Source organism: Grampus griseus (assembly GCF_964374135.1).
Source record: "Grampus griseus genome assembly, chromosome: 9".
In the NCBI taxonomy this organism is placed as follows: Eukaryota; Metazoa; Chordata; class Mammalia; order Artiodactyla; family Delphinidae; genus Grampus; species Grampus griseus.
The window spans coordinates 86,010,737-86,031,295 of NC_139003.1; the positions used below are offsets into that span (position 1 = coordinate 86,010,737).

Genomic DNA, 20,559 nt, shown 5'->3' on the forward strand with positions numbered 1-20,559 from the left:
AAATGTTTGTCTGCTCACCCAACATTTAATTGTGGCCGTGTTTTACAGTTCCTCTTTCTGATTAGATTATGTCTGTTTTAGAGTCTTTAAGTATTCAAGTGTGTTCTTATCTCATCCTCATTAGCGATAATCACCATCTCCCACCGTACACAACCTTGAGCTTCTGGTGAAGTGCTGTAGGAAAGCGTGTAGCAGCTGTTTGACTAGAGCTTTAAGACTATCAAGGGAAGGAGGGGGGAAGCAATAGCAAGGCTCTGTTAACTAACAAAGAGGACTTTGGGGCTAATGGATAAACTCTGAAATTTAAACCCAGGAGGTTACATTTTGAGGTTTACAATCTATGGCTTTATACTTATTGAAATACAACAATATCTTTTACATCTAGAATAAAGACAGAAAGGAGGATCGTTTTCCTTTGGCGATCTCATTATTTATCAGGTGATTCCTATAACTGATGACAGCTGCTGTGGTATGGCTATAAACACACAACCAGAAAAGCAGAGTCAACCAGGCCTCCTGACGCACGTACCTGCACACGCCGTGGTCGCAGGAGCCGTGCCCATTGCACATGTTTGGGCACTGCTGCCCAATGTAAATGCTGTCTAACGCCCACTCGTCTTGGGCAGTGTAATAGCTCTGACTCCAGCGGAAGCGGGTGGCGCTGGACCTAGAAACAAGGCACAGTAACAAAAACAGTATTTTAACTGACATGGGACCGTATAGACAAGGAACGGTGGAGCTCAAAATCCTTCAGAGAACGAACTCTCTGGAACTTGAATTTAGCTGCTAATCATCCACCGTGAAGGAAAGCCTATTTTGTATATACCTCGATCTTAATTTATTTGAGACTACATTTAATTAATAAATTTGTATTTTAAAGAAAAACACAATATCAGATTTATGTTGTTGTTGCACAGGGATTTGACGCGCGGAAAAGAAAGGAAGTAAAACGATATCTTTTAAAAATAAAAATTTGTAAGAAACTGTCTCTTTCACAGATGAAAATGCACAGTGTTTAACTTAGAGTAAGGCAGTTTCTTAAAATAAACGTATCAGTAGTTATTGGAAGACTTCCAGTTAGCTCTCAATGCAAAACAAAAGTTTTGTTTGGAGGTATGGTTTTGGGGTTGAGGGGATGGGCTACAATGTACTATTTTACAAGTAAGAACATCTGGGTGCTAAATCCTGCTTCTTATTTCTGAAACATTAACTTGCTTAGGTTTCACGGACAAGCTGATGTTAAGTGGAGATAAAAACTTTAAAACAGTCCATTACACATAGAGAAACACTTGGGACCCTGATTCATCTAAACTACATATAAAGTCTAAAGAAGAGGATGTTTTGAGAGCAATGCCAGGAAGGTTTTCATTCACTGACTACCATAAAAAAATTCTTTTAAAATCACATCATACTTTTCACCTCTAGGAACTTTCAGGGATCCATGATTAGTTCTTTCTGGTCAAAGCGCAAAAAAAAAAAAAAAAAAGAAAACAAAAAGAATTTGCAGAATTAACGCGCATGCTCAGTTCCATTAATTAAACCCTCCCCAAGTACACTATCTACAGATATGCTTGATCTTAATGGCTCTGAATGATCCATTAAAGTCTACTGCATCAATTACCCACATATTGAATACTCCCTAAGTACATAACAGGCTGTTAAAATCCAGACTAAGCCTTTACTGTTTATTTTACTAACGATCTGTGGCTAATAGGTTGCATTTTTATTCCTAGTAGGATGATTCCAGGATTCACTGAGGTGCATCCACTAGACACAGGTTAGCAGGATATCAGTGTTCTTCATGGTACATACAATGAGACAGATGCACCTCTTCTATGGTAATAGTTTATATTTGTAATCTAACAGCCATCACAATTTTCACAGTCCCATTAAGAAATGTTTTTTAGAAAAGTCTACTATAAAAGTAAGTACATTATCTTAGAGCCCCACAGAAAACAAATAAATTAAGACGCATGCACCACTGTCATTTAAAGGAGAGACGACTATATTTCTTTTAAGATTGATTACAATCTGAGTCAAGTCTAGGGTCACACATATCTAGACGGTGAACTCCTTTGGGGACAGGGATATGTTTTTGTCTCAGTAGTCTGCACAGGAACAGAATAAAGTAAGTGTACAAAAACAGTCTGCTAAAAAACGAGCCGATGAGTGGAGGGACAAGGCCAGGAAAGGGCAGCCTGTTTCTGACTTCTGCAGGTAACAGTGTGAAGAAAGTGCTAGGAGTCAGGCGACCGGTCCCCCAGGACCCTGGCTCTGTAATTTATCAGCTGTGTGATCTTTACTGGACAATTTAAGACTTCAGGGGCTTCTAGTTCCTCACCTCTCAAATAAATAGATTGGGCAATCTGATTTCTAAGATCCCTTCCAGCTCAAAAATGTAATGATTGCTCTGGTGGTTTGCTGACCGAGGTGATAGTTTATTTTCTTTAGAGTCACATGCTTACATGAAACCCATGGCATACATTATTTTGAAGTTTCAAACATTAAAATGGGGTTGGAGGGTTTCAGAACCTGACCTAGATTTCTCAATTTATGCTTCTAAACAGTCACATGTAAACACTCTCCAAATTCTTTTTATAAGTAAATTAATCCTTACATGTACCTATGAACTTTTGAAAAGATATTTCCTTAAGATAAAAAGCTTAAAAAGTGAATTATTCCATTTAAAGTGACAATCCACAGTTTCATGTACTGATGTTAATTAACAGAAAAGAAAGCAAAAGAGGTTGAATATTGGCTTCGTTTTTAGTGAGAAAAAAAAATTAGTTGTGTGAGCAATCTCCAGCTGGTCACATGTGAGAACACAAGGTGTGATCTCACTGATTTGCAGCTGCATCACTGCTAAATATCGCCCTCAATACAAATATTTAATTTGCCAATTTTCTCTTTCTCTCTCTCCCTTTCTCTTTCTCCCTGCCTCTGCCTCTCTCTCAAAACTAAGTATTCTTAGGAGGAAAATCTTGTGTACTTTGGATTGAGTCTGGAAATAGCACTACTGCTGTGTGGATCATGAAATGAAGTTGACCTACATTTAAAATTCAAACTATGGATTCTCAAAGGCAACATAACTTGACAGTCTTTTCTTTATTTGATTTTTTTCCTCTTATCAACTTCTAGACTGAAATAAAATACCATTGAGTCATCTCTCGATAGTTAGGTAACTGAGGAATCAAGGTAAATGAAGTCCGGCTAAATTGTATTTTCTACCTTCAGAGTGACTATAATTACATTTACCCAAATATCCTGAAACTCATTCAGTCATCAGGTGTTGATTTGTTCATGAAGTCAGCAACTGACAGCCGTTTGGGTCTCATTAGGCCCTGTTCTTATGTAAATGTCTCTCACAAAAACAAAATTAATTTTCATTGGGTAACAAATGTTCAGTTCATATACAAAATAATTTCTCTGAGCAGGTGTATACATGTTCAGTATTCCACTCTAAGTTGTCCTATCTAGCATTATCTTCTAAAGTTAACAGATCTTTGACAGTGCAGACCAAATTTGCTCGTCTACGTTCAATTTATAGTTGCATATGCTGGACAATCAAAACAGCAGAAGAAAGATTCACCAAAAGGAATATTGCTTCACACTAAATTGTACTTCCTTGCCCCAATGCTTGGGAAAAACAGGCAATCTGCAAAAGTTTGAAATGCATATAATAAAGTTATCAAGAATGCCAAAGAGAATAAATGTACTTTATCTTTACAGCAGAGCTTTAAAGCATTACAGATCCGAAAACAATGATAATAACCAGTTGAACACTATTTTTTTGAAATACTATAGCAATAATGTTTAGTTTACGTATTAGTCAGTAGAAATGTTAAAATAAATATCCTATTGGGTGGTTTGTTTTTAAGAAATATTTTTACTTTCTTTACCCAGGGCTTTGAGGGAAATCTGGAAAAGCAGAATTCAATTATTTACCTACATGTACTTAAAGGCAAATTGTCAGAGGAATGATCTAGTAGATTTTTTTTTCAGTTTGTAAAAAGAGATGGTTTGTAATAAAACATCTCTTTAGTTCATCAAGGCACATTGAATTGAAATTTATTTAATTTCCCAACATTTAATGAGCACCTCTACAACATGACAGGCTCTGTGTTAAAACTAAAGAGTTTAAGGATCAATATATTTCCTCTCAAGTGCTGAATAAACATTGACAAGAACGAGACCTTTTCTTACTATACTAAAACTTTCAACCTAGTGGTACTATCTTTTTCTTTTTTTTCTTTTTCTTTTTTTGCGGTACGCGGGCCTCTCACCGCTGTGGCCTCTCCCGTTGAGGAGCACAGGCTCTGGACGAGCAGGCCCAGCGGCCATGGCTCATGGGCCCAGCCGCTCTGCAGCATGTGGGATCCTCCAGGACCAGGGCACGAACCCGTGTCCCCGCATCAGCAGGCAGACTCTCAACCACTGCGCTACTAGGGAAGCCCTATCTTTTAAGCTAAGAAAATAATAATGCTACATACAATCTCAGTGTAAAATAACCTGCAAAGGCTATTTCGATAAAGGACGATACTTTTTGGATATTGCCTAAACTATATTAATTAAGAATTATAATTTAAAACTTTTCTGGGAACAAAAGGACATCTCTAAAATACACTATCAGTATTATCTTGTCATCATAATTTTGAAATTGTACCCCACATGTCAATGAATAAAAATCAGTGTTTTTTAAATAAATGAGGGTAATATACTTAATGGCAAAATAATGGGGGCAAATTAAATAAAAGAAGCTCAGTAGCTTTGCACCAAGTATGACCAGTATTTCAATTGTTTGATGTGTCGCTTTTTATAATCTTGATAGATATGCTTGGAATATCATTGAAATTAAATAAAAATCTTGATTATATTCCCAGCAGTAGATATAAAAAAGTAGGATGTTAGAAAAAGTAGCAACTTGTTATACAAAGCATTAATAGAGTATCCAGGAAATGGCTCACAGTTGGATATAAAAAAATCTGTGGAAATCAAATTTCAAGCATTTTGTTCCAACCGACATAATGATGAATCCTTAAAAATAATCAAGGACACATTCTTCTATAATGTAGTAATTCAATCTTCAACTAAAGGAGGTATAATAATAATTCTAGGTAGTTATCTAACCAATTGTTTTTTTGTACAGCCTAACTTACAGAAAATAGTCTGAGAAGGGTTGATTTAGTAATTTTTTTTTACAAAAGGGGTCTTGGAAGGCAGATACCACAGAAAAATATAATTTTTGTCTCTTTTATGCTTTTTCTGCTACACAAATCACAGAATCTTAGAATTCCAGAACTGCCAGGGACCTTTTAAGATTGTCTAGTTCAACCTCTTCATCATACACATAAGGAGTCACGTTTGAAGAGGTTAAATGGCTAAAGCATGTAGTCAATCGGTAGAGATTTACTGAGAACTCAGCCCTTCTAATTTCTAGTCAAAGGTTCTTTCCTGGGCAAGCTCGTCCTATCCCAGGGTTTAAACAGGACTCATACTATTTAACTTTTCAACCCAAACCTCTTTTCTGAGCTCCAGATTCATAAGTCCAATTGGCTTCTTGACACTTCTGCTCGAGTAGATAAGTATCTCAAACTTCACATTACAAAACCTAAGAAGCACTATGTCTCTTAATTCTCTGCCCTAAATCCACTCCTCCAATCCCTCCCATCTCAGTCAGTGGTATTACCATCCAACAATGTTCCCAGGCCCAGACTTTAGAAACTGCTTTTGATTCTTCCATTCTACCTTAGCCCCAATCTGGTCCATCAACAAGCCCTATTTGATTAAAATACATTTCATAAAAGATGTCTCTTTCCACGTTGTTACTATCATACTCCAAGCCACCTAAACATCTAATGCCTGGACCTCCCCCCTCCCCACTGGAACTGCTCTCCTGTCTTCACTCTTTATCCTACAATCTATTCCTCACACAGGCCTCAGTCTAACATGAAACAATGTAACATTTGGGGAAAATGTGCTTTTCTCTTTCATATTATCAAATGTTTAACTTTCTCCCTAGTTACTGAGGCTTCTGCTTCCTGGGGGATGATTTCCATTGTTACTGAAAGAATGTGAATAGAGAAAAAGAGTGTATATTAAGTTTTTAAAAGCAAAAGAAGGGCTTTGAACCAAGAAAACAGCCTTGCAATCCAACCTGTCTTGACATAAGAGTTTTTAGATTCCTGTATCATTCTCTTTTTTTTTTTTTTTTTTTGCGTTACGTGGGCCTCTCACTGCTGTGGCCTCTCCCGTTCTGGAGCACAGGCTCCGGACGCGCAGGCTCAGCTGCTATGGCTCACGGGCCCAGCTGCTACGCGGCATGTGGGATCTTCCTGGACCGGGGCACGAACCCGTGTCCCCTGCATCGGCAGGCGGACTCTCAACCACTGTGCCACCAGGGAAGCCCTGTATCATTCTCTTTTATATGTCAAACCCAAAGGAACTGGATCATTGAATTTTCCCAAAAAAAGAAAAGTTGAGGCAAAAGGGAGATAAGAAAAAGCCAGGACAGTTTGGAAACCAAACTTTCATTGGCTCTATTTTTCAAATAGCCTAGGAATAAAAGAAAGATCTTTTGATACTGAAAAAAAAGAATGCGTCTTGCCACCTTGTGCTTAATTCTTCTTCATATTCATCATGCTAAAAGAGATAGAAAAGTTAAAGTGACAGCCATATCTGAAGATGTCATCTCTCACCAAGTTTTCTGGGGAAGAAGCACTATGACTCTTTTCCACTGTGTGAACTCACTGGCATGGTAAATACTTGCTGATGTAAATTCCTGACAACTCGGCATACTTGGAAGGCATTCCTAAAAGAGAATCATGCAAAAATTCAACTCAGCTTCTGTTTCCTCCAGGGCAATATGTTTACTCTCTCAACTCAAGTGAAAAAGACCTTGGAGAAATCTAATGTTACAATCTCAACCATTTGCAACATGAATGCAATCTATAAATTGTCCTTCTGTGAAGCTAAGATATTTGGGAAATAATTTAAATGAGATCCCACAGTGGAATTAAATGTCTTCCAATTCTCACATGGAAAAACAGAAAATGGATTAGGATCCATTTTTTGGCCTGTTAGCATAACATTGGCATTTGGTAAAATTATCCTATTCACTATGTATTTATGCATTTATTGCAATATCAGACCACCAGTATGTATATATAAAGAAGTACATTTTATTCCAAGAAACTGGAATTATGTATTTCTTTTTTAAAACAAGAGATACCATATTCTTAATATGATCTACCTGCAGGTGAAGAGACTTAGAAAAGAACAGATGAAGACATGCTATAGAGAAAGAAGAAAGAGACATTTATAGAAAAAGAGAGCTAGAGAAAATAATGTCGAAAACACCATCCCAGTATATCTAGTCCTGAAGTTATTCCCATTTTTAAATATTTTCAATTGCCCTTTAGTATCTGATAATGCAGAATGTGGCATCCTTATAATCCACTGCTGACTTGATGTCAATTCTGTTACAAATAACATTGTTCCTTTTCAACCAAAACTAAACTTTTAGAATTGCAATTCTTTGCTTCCTGTGTTAAAACGTGAAGGCTACCTAACACAAACTTTAGAAAAAATAGACTTACCTCTTGTACGAGGTGCCAGGTGAGGCCATGGTTGGTTGAATACTCTAGTTTCACCTGGTTGTCCATGTGTGGAGTGTATTTCTGGCCACAGCCCATCACCAAGCTGAACTGAATCATGTAGGATGCTCCTATCTGCATTGATTGTGTTTCCACATAGCGCATACTTGAGGCAAGTTTAGAATCTCCTGTAAAACTGAAAGACAGAGGTGGAAATCAGAAAATTAAAAACAGCAATATATTAGGGAAAAATTAAGCTCTTCGTTTCATATCATACATCAAAATAGTTTCATTTTACTTATTTAAACCTTGCCAAGCTCTAGAATGGATTTTAGTTCATCTAAAAAAGGCAATTTGAAGGCTTCCCTGGTAGCACAGTGGTTAAGAATCCGCCTGCCAATGTAGGAGACATGGTTCAAGCCCTGGTCGGGGAGGACCCCACATGCTGCGGAGCAACTAAGCCCGTGTGCCACAACTACTTAGCCTGCCCTCTAGAGCCCACGAGCCACAACTACTGAGCCCACACACGCCTAAAGCCCGTGCTCCGCAACAAGAGAAGCCGCTGCAATGAGAAGCCCACGCACCACAACGAAGAGTAGCCCCGGCTCACCTCAACTAGAGGAAGCCTGCGTGCAGCAACGAAGACTCAATGCAGCCAAAAATAAATAAATAAATTTATTTAAAAACAAAATCTTAGAAAAGGCAATTTGAAACAATCTGCCTATCAAGGAAGCAATATTTTCTTTTAAGTTAATACCTACAGTTGTCAAATATATTTGAAAATGGGTACTCACTCATATACTGCTCATGAGTATAAACCCTTTGACTCATTTCTTGGAACCTATCCTAAGGAAATAGTCCTAAATTCAAAAATAATTTTATAAAATACGATGAATATTGCAGGTTTACTCACAGTAGTAATTGGCAACAATTTAAATGTCAAACTATAGGGAAAATGGAATGCTTTAGTAAATTGGTATAGTCACGATAGATTGTCCATATTTCAAATATTAATGAAGGTTATATAATCAAATTAACGTGTATGTGAAAAAGTAAGTTTTAAAAAAATCCACAAAATGATGAATGAAGGAAATTCACCAGAATGTTTGCAGGGGCTGTGTTTGATGGTAGGAAATGGGACAATTTAAAACTTCTCATTTTTCTTATTTTCCAAATAGTCTTTAATGCTCAGCCATTAAATACTGAAAACATGATAATGCAGTTCTAATGGTTGTACCTCAACTCAAAAATTCCCATGTCTTACTCGTCTCAATTGAGTACTACGGGATTATAAACTGCTTGAAGGCCCGCACAATTACTTTTTCAGAGAAAAGTGCTCAAGGAATTTATAACCTACCAGAGGAGATTAAAATATGGACATGTTTCACTGTAGTTAATATGGGTCAATGTAAATATTCCCAGGGCCAGCCACACTGAGGTTTGTCTGCCACAGTACTTGGTACTGCCATTCTGAAGCAGGTCAAGTACCACTGTTCAATGGTAAGGGGGCTTAGCTGACAAAGGAGATAATGCAATACTCCATGAAATCTTTGAGGCACTTAATATTTTTTCTTAATTCCCCTTTGCTGAATCAGCAAAATAAGAAGCTACTACTCTGATTTGCTTCTTGCAGAGTTTAAGATGTTATTATTATTTTTATTTTAATTGTAATTTTTTTTTTTTTTTTTTTGCGGTACGCGGGCCTCTCACCGTTGTGGTCTTTCCCGTTGCGGAGCACAAGCTCCGGATGCGCAGGGTCAGCGGCCATGGCTCACGGGCCCAGCCGCTCCGCGGCATGTGGGATCTTCCCGGACCGGGGCACAAACCCATGTCCCCTGCATCGGCAGGCGGACTCTCAACCACTGTGCCACCAGGGAAGCCCTAAGATGTTATTTAAAGATGGAATTTTGCTTATATGGAAGATCATCATGGGTTTGGGCTCAAGGCTATAAAATTTAAGAAGCTTTTTCCACACAATGACTAATTACTGTTTAGCTAAGTTTTAAACACTTGAACAACAAATAGAGTAATAAAATGTAAGAGCCCTAATCTCTGCTTTAGTGTACTATTCATAAATGAAGGGAAAATTCTTATTTAGTACTGCTAGGCTTACAAATCCAGTGCTACAACTTGTTTGTTGCTATTATAAAGATGCCCACCAGTTGCTGAGTTAGGCCTATATCCTAAGACAGTGCTAAGCACAATACGCATATTACAATACATCCTTACAATAACTCTATGAAGTAGAAACAATTACCTCTAGTTAACAAATAAGGAAATGGGGATAGTAAATGGTACAGACTCAATGAGAAATCAGCTTTGCCTGACTCCAAAACCTCTCAACCAATACACTATCTCTTTGTCCTTCTATTACTCTAAGATGGAGAAGAAAAAACACTGTCGTTTTTTAACACTGTAGTTTTGAATAATTTTCAGTTATACTTAATTTAAAAAGCATTAACTTTCTGTTACTATGCACTGATGCTCCGATGTTAGAGATGTAAAACCATGACTGCTGCTATGTGTTAGGGCATACAGGATATGATCTAGAAAATATGAAGCTGTAGGATGCATTTTTTAGCAATATTACAAAATAAATCAACATAGAGCAAAAATAATAGTAAGCTATATAGGCACAAACTCATCTATATAAATTCCAGAGTCTTTAAAACAGGCAAAAAAATCCCAAATGCTTCTCCCTGTGAGAAATGAATGCCGCTTTTTGCTTCAAGGGTTATATCCTTTATGAGAAAGGCAATCAGAGGCAGCCAACTAGGGTTGATTTAACTTTTTACTTTAAAGGCACATATTCCCTGGGCATCTGGTAAAAAAACCACAGAGTGCATGGAAGCACACGGGCTGAACGGTCTACAGGCCACACAGAGGCACTAAAATTTTCTCACTCATGTCATGTACATTGTCTCTCCACCCCAGCATTTCTGAAATAATTTAAGATTATTTTCACAATCAGCTCCTTTTAAATTCCTCCCTTCTGAGATGGTTTAGTGTCCTGGCAATTCTACACAGATTCAGAAAGAAGTGCTACGTTTTGTAAATAGTGCCTGCACTCAAATTTTGCATAGTAACAAATTAACCATGAACTTGGTTGGAAAGAGGAAGCATTCAAACCTGAGAAGTGTGTGCTCTGTGAGCTACCCTGATGATAACGGCTTTTAAAGGTGCCAAGACACCAAGAAAGAAACAAGACAAAAAGTATAAAAGGACAAGTTAAGAGGCTAAATGAGGACAGTTAAACAGTGACAATAAAATTCTTATTTAGCATGAATGTTTGTTCCACTGGTAATTGTGGGCAGATATTGTTGGGTAGGCTGATCAGCTGCCATCCACAGCCCCTCTCTTCCCCAGTCACCTTGTAGTGATTGGTCTGGGGGTTGCCCAAGTCCATCGTAAGTCTCACCAATGAGACGTAAGTGAAAGATGCTAGGTGGGTATACTCACTCAGCTTTAATATAAGCTTTTAAAAAAGAGACAGATGGAGTTGGCTGGCATGTCCTTTTGCCTGTTGCTCCTACTGTTTTCCTTCCTCCCTAACGGGGCAGCAGTCAGCCTATGAACAAAAATATTCAGTTGGAGCTCTCTTTGCTGAGATGGTGGAGTAGAAGGATGAAGAGAACACGGGTCCCTGACGGCCTTGTTAAGCTGCTTACCAGCCCTGGATTGCCAGTCCTAGGACTGCTTGTCACAAATGACAAATAAGCCTCTTCACTTTTGCTTATGCCACGGTCAGTCTTTTCTGGTTGTTTTTGTTACAACCTAGAGCTGAATGCATTTCTTTCTTTCTTTCTTTCTTTTTTTTTTGCGGTACGCGGGCCTCTCACTGTTGTGGCCTCTCCCGTTCTGGAGCACAGGCTCCGGATGCACAGGCCCAGCGGCCATGGCTCACGGGCCCAGCCGCTCTGCGGCATGTGGGATCTTCCTGGACCGGGGCACGAACCCGTGTCCCCTGCATCGGCAGGAGGACTCTCAATCACTGCACCACAAGGGAGGCCCTGAATGCATTTCTGATACACCTGCCATACTTCATGGTATTGCAGGATACCTCTCCTGATGTCTTAATCTGAAGCAAAATAACCCAAGAAGATCACAGACATCTGTGCCTTAAAATCTTTTTCTTTTTTTTGTGCCTTAAAATCTTGACCATTCATAGAACAAGTTCACTCGAATGTTTATGATTTATTCAAGACTGGCTGAAAGCCAAGTGATATTAGGTCTGACGTTTTCCTCCTGAATACTCTGATGTTCATACACAGATGGAATTTTAGGGGAGAGAACTTGAAAGCCTGCAATCCTTTAATTTACAAAACTGCTCCTCTTTGCTGCTTGTCTAAGTCAAGATACATTTATAAAGGCAAAACTGAAACTGAACTTCTCTGTTGCAATCACAGAAACAGAATAAAATTGTCCACATCAGCATTTTGGGGAGAAATTCCGGAGACAGAATGCCTTGGGAATCGGAGGCTCAGTTCTATTCATGTTGATTTGCAAGAGTGCCTCAAAAATAAAGGAACAATAAAAAAAGTCCTGCATCTAACTACAAGATTTAATGAGAGAATAGGGATAACACTTTCCATTAGGACAGGCTTACCTCCCTGTGCCTTTTCATTTCCACCCCTAAGAAGGCTAGTAGGCTCTCTGTTATGACACTGGTAAGTGGACGACACCATAATGTGACTAAGCCTCCTTAGTCGTATCTTAGTCCAGAGTATAGGTCCTTCGCCTCCCCCTTCCTTGCTTAATCTCCGGTACTGCTGAGGATCTATTGTCCTGACCAGGCTGGAAGCCTCTCTGCAGGGAGAGGTCACATCTTGTTCACCACTACATCCCTCACAGCACTCAGAGCCTTGTGCACCTCAAGAAGCACCTGGTGTTAGCGCACGACATCGTGGTTTTCTAACAGCTGGATTATTTCATTTGACCTCTGAGTCAAGACCATTTGGGAGATACCAGGGATCCTCAACATTGTATTACAGAGAAGGAAAACTGGGAGGTTGAGCTGTTGGCCTCCAGGGTCACTCAGTTACTAAAAAGCTAGAAACCAGGTCTTCTGATTTCTACTTTGATGTCCTTTCCACTATGTCATGCCTACCAAAGGCATGTAAAGAATGTTAAATAAAATGAGCACATGAGTGGGGTGTCTTGATGGGAGAGAAGGCAAGTTTTCCAAAACCACAGTTACTTAAATGCTGTAATGAACACAGACAAGGTTTTGAGGTTATCCTCACTTAAAGAAATTGCTTTCTGTGTTTCCCTAGAGCCTCATTCCCATCTCCAGAAAAAAGGCTCTTTTACATGAAAGGCAGATACATCTAACTAAACAGGAGAATACTCAGGCCACCAAGTTCTTTAAAAGCAAATTCATGTAAAACAGCCAAATCACCTAGCGACTGAGCCATTTTTGACAATTGATCCATCTCTTTCAGAATAGTTTGGTAAGTAAACAATGTGGCTGTAGTGTCACTACCCATGGGCCACAAGAGAAGACAACGCACCAATATTTACATTTCTTAGAAATCTAAGCAGTATTCTATCATTTTCAAGAACCCCATGGAATAGAACAGCTCTGCAGAACTCATTTTCAGAGAAGTAGAAGACCAACACAAAGCTGTTTTTAGTCTGATACTATTCGGAAGTTACATTAATTTGCAGAAGGACATGTGAATGAATTTAAGCCTCTCCATCATCCTTTTTTGGGGGGAGGGGGTTTGTTCTTGTAATCATCAAAAAATGTTTACTAGAGTTGACAGAAAAACTTGCTGATACTGTGGAATTAAAGGTGGCATTTAAACTCATTTGTTATTTCTATAATATTATGTCTCAAAACAGAAATAACCATGATTTTAGTGGATTATATAAGTTTTACACTTATTGGAAAAAAAATCTGACATTATAGAAGCATTTTTTTTAAAAAATAAAAATTCACAATTCTACCTAGAGATGATCACTGCTAACATTTTAGTGTAAGTACTTCCAGACTTTCTTATGTTTACACACACACACAAACTTTTCTTTCTTTTAAAAAAATCATAAAATTGTAATAGTCCTGTTTTTTTCTTTCTAAAAACTGTTTCATTGCTGTCTTTCCAGATCGAAAAATATGGTAAGACACTGTCATTTTTAATGAATAAAGCCAATCTCCAATTATGGAAATCTTTGGAGGTTGTTTCCAGTTTTCACTGTTATAAACAATGCTTCTATAATATGTATCCTTGTATATCTTTGTGTACTTGTCCAATTATTTTCTTAGGATAAATTCCTAGAAGTAGACTTACTTGGTCAAAGCAAAATTTAAAAGTTAGCACTTATTGCTAAGTTGCCCTTCAAAAAGGTTGTACAAAGTTACACTTACCAAAAAATATTAACAACGACGGACGGAGCTGCTGATTCTCACCACATATCAACACTGAACATGCACAATATTTTTCATTTCAGCTACTCTATGCAGTCTTTTAATCTACGTTTATTTGATTACTAGAGAAGTTAACATGCTATTTATGTTAACTATTCATTGCCTATTTGTAGTTTTTTGGGGTTGCCTTTTCATGTACTTTGCCCATTTTTACAGTTGGCATTTATCTTTTCCTTACTTATTTGTACAAGTTCTTCACATATTTGGGAGAAACAGTCTGTCATATACGTTGCAAATAGCCCCTTGCTCCCAATTTCTTGTCATGTTTTGTTTTCAGGGAGGTCACCCCCCCGTTCACAAAAACAAGTTTAAAAATTTCAAGTGCTGGAATATGTGACCTTAATGGGCCCTGCTTTTGGTGTCATGCTTTATTGGTATCTATTAAGTCAGCCTCAGAGCCTAGTTCATAATCATTTTTTGCAAATGTCTAATGGACACATGAAAGGGATTTGTATTTTTTATTTGTAGGGTACAATTTTTTTTCTTTATCGATTAAACCACCCTTGTTATTTACCTCTCATACATTTCTCTAGGTCCTCACCTATTTTTTGTTTGCTTCACCCATCAAGGACTCAAACAAAATATTGACATCACATTCTGGATTACGGTTGTTGTAATTTTCCCTCTGTGATTCTAACGGGTTTTGCGTTATGCTCACCATTCTGTGGTATTCAGGGTGTGGAGGCCCCTGACTTTTCATATTTCTGTGGACATCTATCCCTCATGGCATCGCCTGTGTTACTGGTCTCTAGCCCCAGCTTCAGCCTTGAAGAGTTTAGTGGGGCCAGGTGCGAGGGTCCACCCAAAATTTTTTTTTTTTAACATCTTTATTGGAGTATAAATATTTAAAATGTTGTTAGTTTCTGCTGTTTAACAAAGAAAATCAGCTGTATGTATACATGTATCCCCATATCCCCTCCCTCTTGCATCTCCCTCCCACCCTCCATATCACACCCCTCTGGGTGGTCACAAAGCACCGAGCTGACCTCCCTGTGCTATGCGGCTACTTCCCACTAGCTATCTATTTTACATTTGGTAGTGGATATATGTCAATGCTACTCGCTCACTTCATCCCAGCTTACCCTTCCCCCTCCCCGTGTCCTCAAGTCCATTCTCTACATCTGTGTCTTTATTCCTGTCCTGCCCCTAGGTTCATCAGAACCATTTTTTTTTTTTTTTTTTTTTAGATTCCATATATATGTGTTAGCATACGGTATTTGCTTTTCTCTTTCTGACTTACTTCACTCTGTATGACAGACTCTAGGTCCATCCACCTCACTACAAATAACTCAATTTCGTTTCTTTTTATGGCTAACATTCCATTGTATATATGTGCTACATCTTCTTTATCCATTCATCTGTTGAGGGACACTTAGGTTGCTTCCATGTCCTGGTTATTGTAAATAGAGCTGCAATGAACATTGTGGTACATGACTCTTTTTGAATTATGGTTTTCTCAGGGTATATGCCCAGTAGTGGGATTGCTGGGTCGTATGGTAGTTCTATTTTTAGTTTTCTAAGGAACCTCCATACTATTTTCCATAGTGGCTGTATCAATTTACATTCCCACCAACAGTGCAGGAGGCTTCCCTTTTCTCCACACCCTCTCCAGCATTTACTGTTTGTAGATTTTTTGGTTATGACCATTCTGACTGGTGTGACGTGATACCTCATGGCAGTTTTGATTTGCATTTCTCTAATTAGTGACATAGAGCATCCCTTCATGTGTTTGTTGGCAATCTGTATATCTTCTTTGGAGAAATGTCTATTTAGGTCTTTTGCCCATTTTTGGATTGGGTTATTTGTTTTTTTGATACTGAGCTGCATGAGCTGCTTGTAAATTTTGGACATTAATCCTTTGTCAGTTGCTTCATTTGCAAATATTTTCTCCCATTCTGAGGGTTGTCTTTTCATCTTGTTTATGGGCTCCTTTGCTGTGCAAAAGCTTTTAAGATTCACTAGGTCCCATTTGTTTATTTTTGGTTGTATTTCATTTCTCTAGGAGGTGGGTCAAAAAAGATCTTGCTGTGATTTATGTCATAGAGTGTTCTGCCTATGTTTTCCTCTAAGAGTTTTACAGTGATTGGCCTTACATTTAGGTCTTTAATCCATTTTGAGTTTATTTCTTTGTATGGTGCTAGGGAGTGTTCTAATTTCATTCTTTTACATGTAGTTGTCCAGTTTTCCCAGCACCACTTATTGAAGAGGCTGCCTTCTCTCCGTTGTATATTCTTGCCTCCTTTATCAAAAATAAGGTGACCATATGTGCATGGGTTTATCTCTGGACTTTCTGTCCTGTTCCATTGATCTATATTTCTGTTTTTGTGCCAGTATCATACTGCCTTGATTACTGTAGCTTTGCAGTATAGTCTGAAGTCCGGGAGCCTGATTCCTCCAGCTCCGTTTTTCTTTCTCAAGATTGCTTTGGCTATTGGGGGTATTTTGGGATTCCATACAAATTGTGAAATTTTTTGTTCTAGTTCTGTGAAAAATGCCATTGGTAGTTTGATAGGGATTGCACTGAATCTGTAGATTACTTTGGGTAGTATAGTCATTTTCACATTGTTGACTCTTCCAATCCAAGAACATGGTATATCTCTCCATCTGTTTGTATCATCTTTAATTTCTTTCATCAGTGTATTATAGTTTTCTGCATACAGGTCTTTTGTCTCCTTAGGTAGGTTTATTCCTAGGTATTTTATTCTTTTTGTTGCAATGGTAAATGGGAGTGTTTCCTTCATTTCTTTTTCAGATTTTTCATCATTAGTGTATAGGAATGCAAGAGAGTTCTGTGCATTAATTTTGTATCCTGCTACTTCACAAGACTCATTGATTAGCTCTAGTAGTTTTCTGGTAGCATCTTTAGGATTCTCTATGTATAGTATCAAGTCATCTGCAAACAGTGACAGCTTAACTTCTTGCCCGATTTGTATTCCATTTATTTCTTTTTCTTCTCTGACTGCTGTGGCTAAAACTTCCAAAACTATGTTGAATAATCGTGGTGAGAGTGGACAACGTTGTCTGTTCCTGATCTTAGAGGAAATGGTTTCAGTTTTTCACCATTGAGAACGATGTTGGCTCTGGGTTTGTCATATTTGGCCTTTATTATGTTGAGGTAAGTTCCCTCTATACTTACTTTCTTTAGGGTTTTTATCATAAATGGGTGTTGAATTTTGTCAAAAGCTTTTTCTCCATCTATTGAGATGATAATATGTTTTTTTCCTTCAATTTGTATATGGTTTATTATATTGATTGATTTGTGGATATTGAAGAATCCTTGCATTCCTGGCATAAACCCCACTTGATCATGGTGTATGATCCTTTTAATGCGCTGTCGGATTCTGTTTGCTAGTATTTTGTTGAGGATTTTTGCATCTATGTTCATCAGTGATATTGGCCTGTAGTTTTCTTTCTTTGTGACATCTTTGTCTGGTGTTGGTATCAGGGTGATGGTGGCCTCATAGAATGAGTTTGGGAGTGTTCCTCCCTCTGCTATATTTTAGAAGAGTTTGAGAAGGATAGGTGTTAGCTCTTCTTTAAATGTTTGATAGAATTCACCTGTGAAGCCATCTGGTCCTGGGCTTTTGTTTGTTGGAAGATTTTAAATTACAGTCTCAATTTCAGTGCTTGTGATTTGTCTGTTTATATTTTCTATTTCTTCCTGGTTCAGTCTTGGCAGGTTGTGCTTTTCTAAGAATTTGTCCATTTCTTCCAGGTTGTCCAATTTATTGGCATATAGTTGCTTGTAGTAATCTCTCATGATCGTTTGTATTTCTGCAGTGTCAGTTGTTACTTCTTTTTCATGTCTAATTCTATTGATTTGAGGGTTCTCAAAGACTCAAGAAAAATCTTGATGAGTCTGGCTAATGGTTTATCCATTTTGTTTATCTTCTCAAAGAACCAGCTTTTAGTTCTATTGATCTTTGCTATTTCCTTCATTTCTTTTTCATTTATTTCTGATTTGATGCTTATGATCTCTTTCCTACTTCTAACTTTGGGGTTTTTGCTCTTCTTTCTCTAACTGCTTAGGTGTAAGGTTAGGTTGTTTATTTGAGATGTTCCTTGTTTCTTGAGGTAGGATTGTATTGCTATCAACTTCCCTCTTAGAACTGCTTTTGCTGCATCCCATAGGTTTTGGGCCGTCGTGTTTTCTTGTCATTTGTTTCTAGGTATTTTCTGATTTCCTCTTTGATATCTTCAGTGATTTCTTGGTTATTTCGTAACATATTGTTTAGCCTCCATGTGTTTGTATTTTTTACAGACTTTTTCCTGTAATTGATATCTAGTCTCATACTGTTGTCATCAGAAAAGATACTTGATACAATTTCAATTTTCTTAAATTTACCAAGGCTTGATTTGTGACCCAATATATGATCTATCCTGGAGAATGTTTCAAGAGCACTTAAGAAGAAAGTGTATTCTGTTGTTCTGGGATGGAATGTTTTATAAATATCAATTAAGTCCACCTTGTTTAATGTATCATTTAAAGCTTGTGTTTCCTTATTTATTTTCATTTTGGATGATCTGTCCATTGGTGAAAGTGGGGTGTTAAAGGCCCCTACTATTACTGTGTTACTGTCGATTTCCCCTTTTATGGCTGTTAGCATTTGCCTTATGTATTGAGGTGCTCCTATACTGGGTGCCTAAATATTTACAATTGTTATATCTTCTTCTTGGATTGATCCCATGATCATTATGCAGTGCCCTTCTTTGTCTCTTGTAATAGTCTTTATTTTAAAGTCTATTTTGTCTGATATGAAAGTTGCTACTCCAGCTTTCTTTTGATTTCCATTTGCATGGAATATCTTTTTCCATCTCCTCACTTTCAGTCTGTATGTGTCCCTAGGTCTGAAGTGGGTCTCTTGTAGACAGCATATATACGGGTCTTGTTTTTGTATCCATTCAGCCAATCTATGTCTTTTGGTGGGAGCATTTAATCCATTTACATTTAAGGTAATTATTGATATGTATGTTCCTATTACCATTTTCACTGTTTTGGGTTTGTCATTGTAGGTCTTTTCTTTCTCTTGTCTTTCCTGCCTACAGAAATCCCTTTAGCATTTATTGTAAAGCTGGTTTGCTGGTGCTGAATTCTCTTAACTTTTGCTTGTCTGTAAAGGGTTTAATTTCTCCATCAAATCTGAATGAGATCCTTGCTGCGTAGAGTAATCTTGGTTGTCGGTTTTTCCCTTTCATCACTATAAATATGTCCTGCCACTCCCTTCTGGCCTGCAGAGTTTCTGCTGAAAGATCAGCTGTTAACCTTATGGGGATTCCCTTGTATGTTATTTGTTGCTTTTCCCTTGCTGCTTTTAATATTTTTTGTTTGTTTTCAATTTTTGATAGTTTGATTAATATGTGTCTTGGCGTGTTTCTCCTTGGATTTTCCTGTATAGGACTCTCTACGCCTCCTGGACTTGCTTGACTATTTCTATCCCCATGTTAGGGAAGTTTTCAACTATAATCTCTTCAAATATTTTCTCAGAGCCTTTCTTTTTCTCTTCTTCTTCTTGGACCCCTATAATTTGAATATCTTGGTGCATTTAGTGTTGTCCCAGAGGTCTCTGAGACTGTCCTCAATTCTTTTCATTCTTTTTTCTTTATGCTGCTCTGCGGTAGTTATTTCCACTATTTATCTTCCAGTTCACTTATCTGTTCTTCTGCCTCAGTTATTCTGCTACTGATTTCATTTTTAATTTCATTTATTGTGTTGTTCATTGTAGTTTTTTTGCTCATTAGTTCTTCTAGGTCCTTGTTAAACGTTTCTTGTATTTTCTCCATTCTATTTCCAAGATTTTGGATCATCTTTACTCTCATTTCTCTGAATTCTTTTTCAGGTAGACTGCCTATTCCCTCTTCATTTGTTTGGTCTGGTGGGGTTTTAACTTGCCTCTTCATCTGCTGTGTGTTTCTCTGTCTTCTCATTTGTTTAACTTACTGTGTTTGGGGTCTCCTTTTCCCAGGTTGCAGGTTCGTAGTTCCCGTTGTGTTTGGTGTCTGCCCCCAGTGGATAAGTCTGCTTCAGTGGCTTGTGTAGGCTTCCTGGTGGAGGGGACTGGTGCCTGTACTGTGGTGGGTGGGGCTGGATCTTGTCTTTCTCGTGGGCAGGGCCATGTCTGGTGGTGTGTTTTGGGGTGTCTGTGAGCTTAGTATGATTTTAGTCAGCCTCTCTGCTAATGGGTGGGGTTGTATTCCTGTCTTGTCAGTTGTTTGGCATGGGGTGTCCAGCACTGGAGCTTGCTGGCCGTTGGGTACAGCTGGGTCTCTGGGAGAGCTTTTGCCGATTGATATTACTTGGGGCCTGGAGGTCTCTGGTCGTCCAATGTCCTGAACTTGGCTCTCCCACCTCAGAGGCTTAGGCCTGACACCCAGCTGGAGCACCAAGACCCTGTCAGCCACAGGGCTCTTGATGTCTGTTTTCCTTCCTGCTACCTTCCTTCTCCCCATCGCTTAGAATCCTTGGGCAGCCATCCTGTCACGGAGTCACCTGAGGGCTGGGTGTTGGGTCTGAGTCATGCGGGGTGCTGGGTGCTCTTCTCT

The 20,559-nt window shown here is 38.3% G+C and overlaps 1 protein-coding gene across 1 annotated transcript in view; it reads right to left on the bottom strand.

Annotated features, from left to right (window-relative positions):
- Positions 1 to 20,559, bottom strand: part of RELN (reelin) — a gene marked incomplete at its 5' end in the record, with an annotated part of 523,328 nt that overhangs the window by 126,713 nt on the left and 376,056 nt on the right. Inside the window, 3 exons of the mRNA XM_082662360.1 lie at positions 530 to 667; positions 6,696 to 6,808; positions 7,596 to 7,788. Coding sequence (XP_082518486.1) covers positions 530 to 667; positions 6,696 to 6,808; positions 7,596 to 7,788 — 444 coding nt within the window. The remainder of the gene's footprint in view (positions 1 to 529; positions 668 to 6,695; positions 6,809 to 7,595; positions 7,789 to 20,559) is intronic.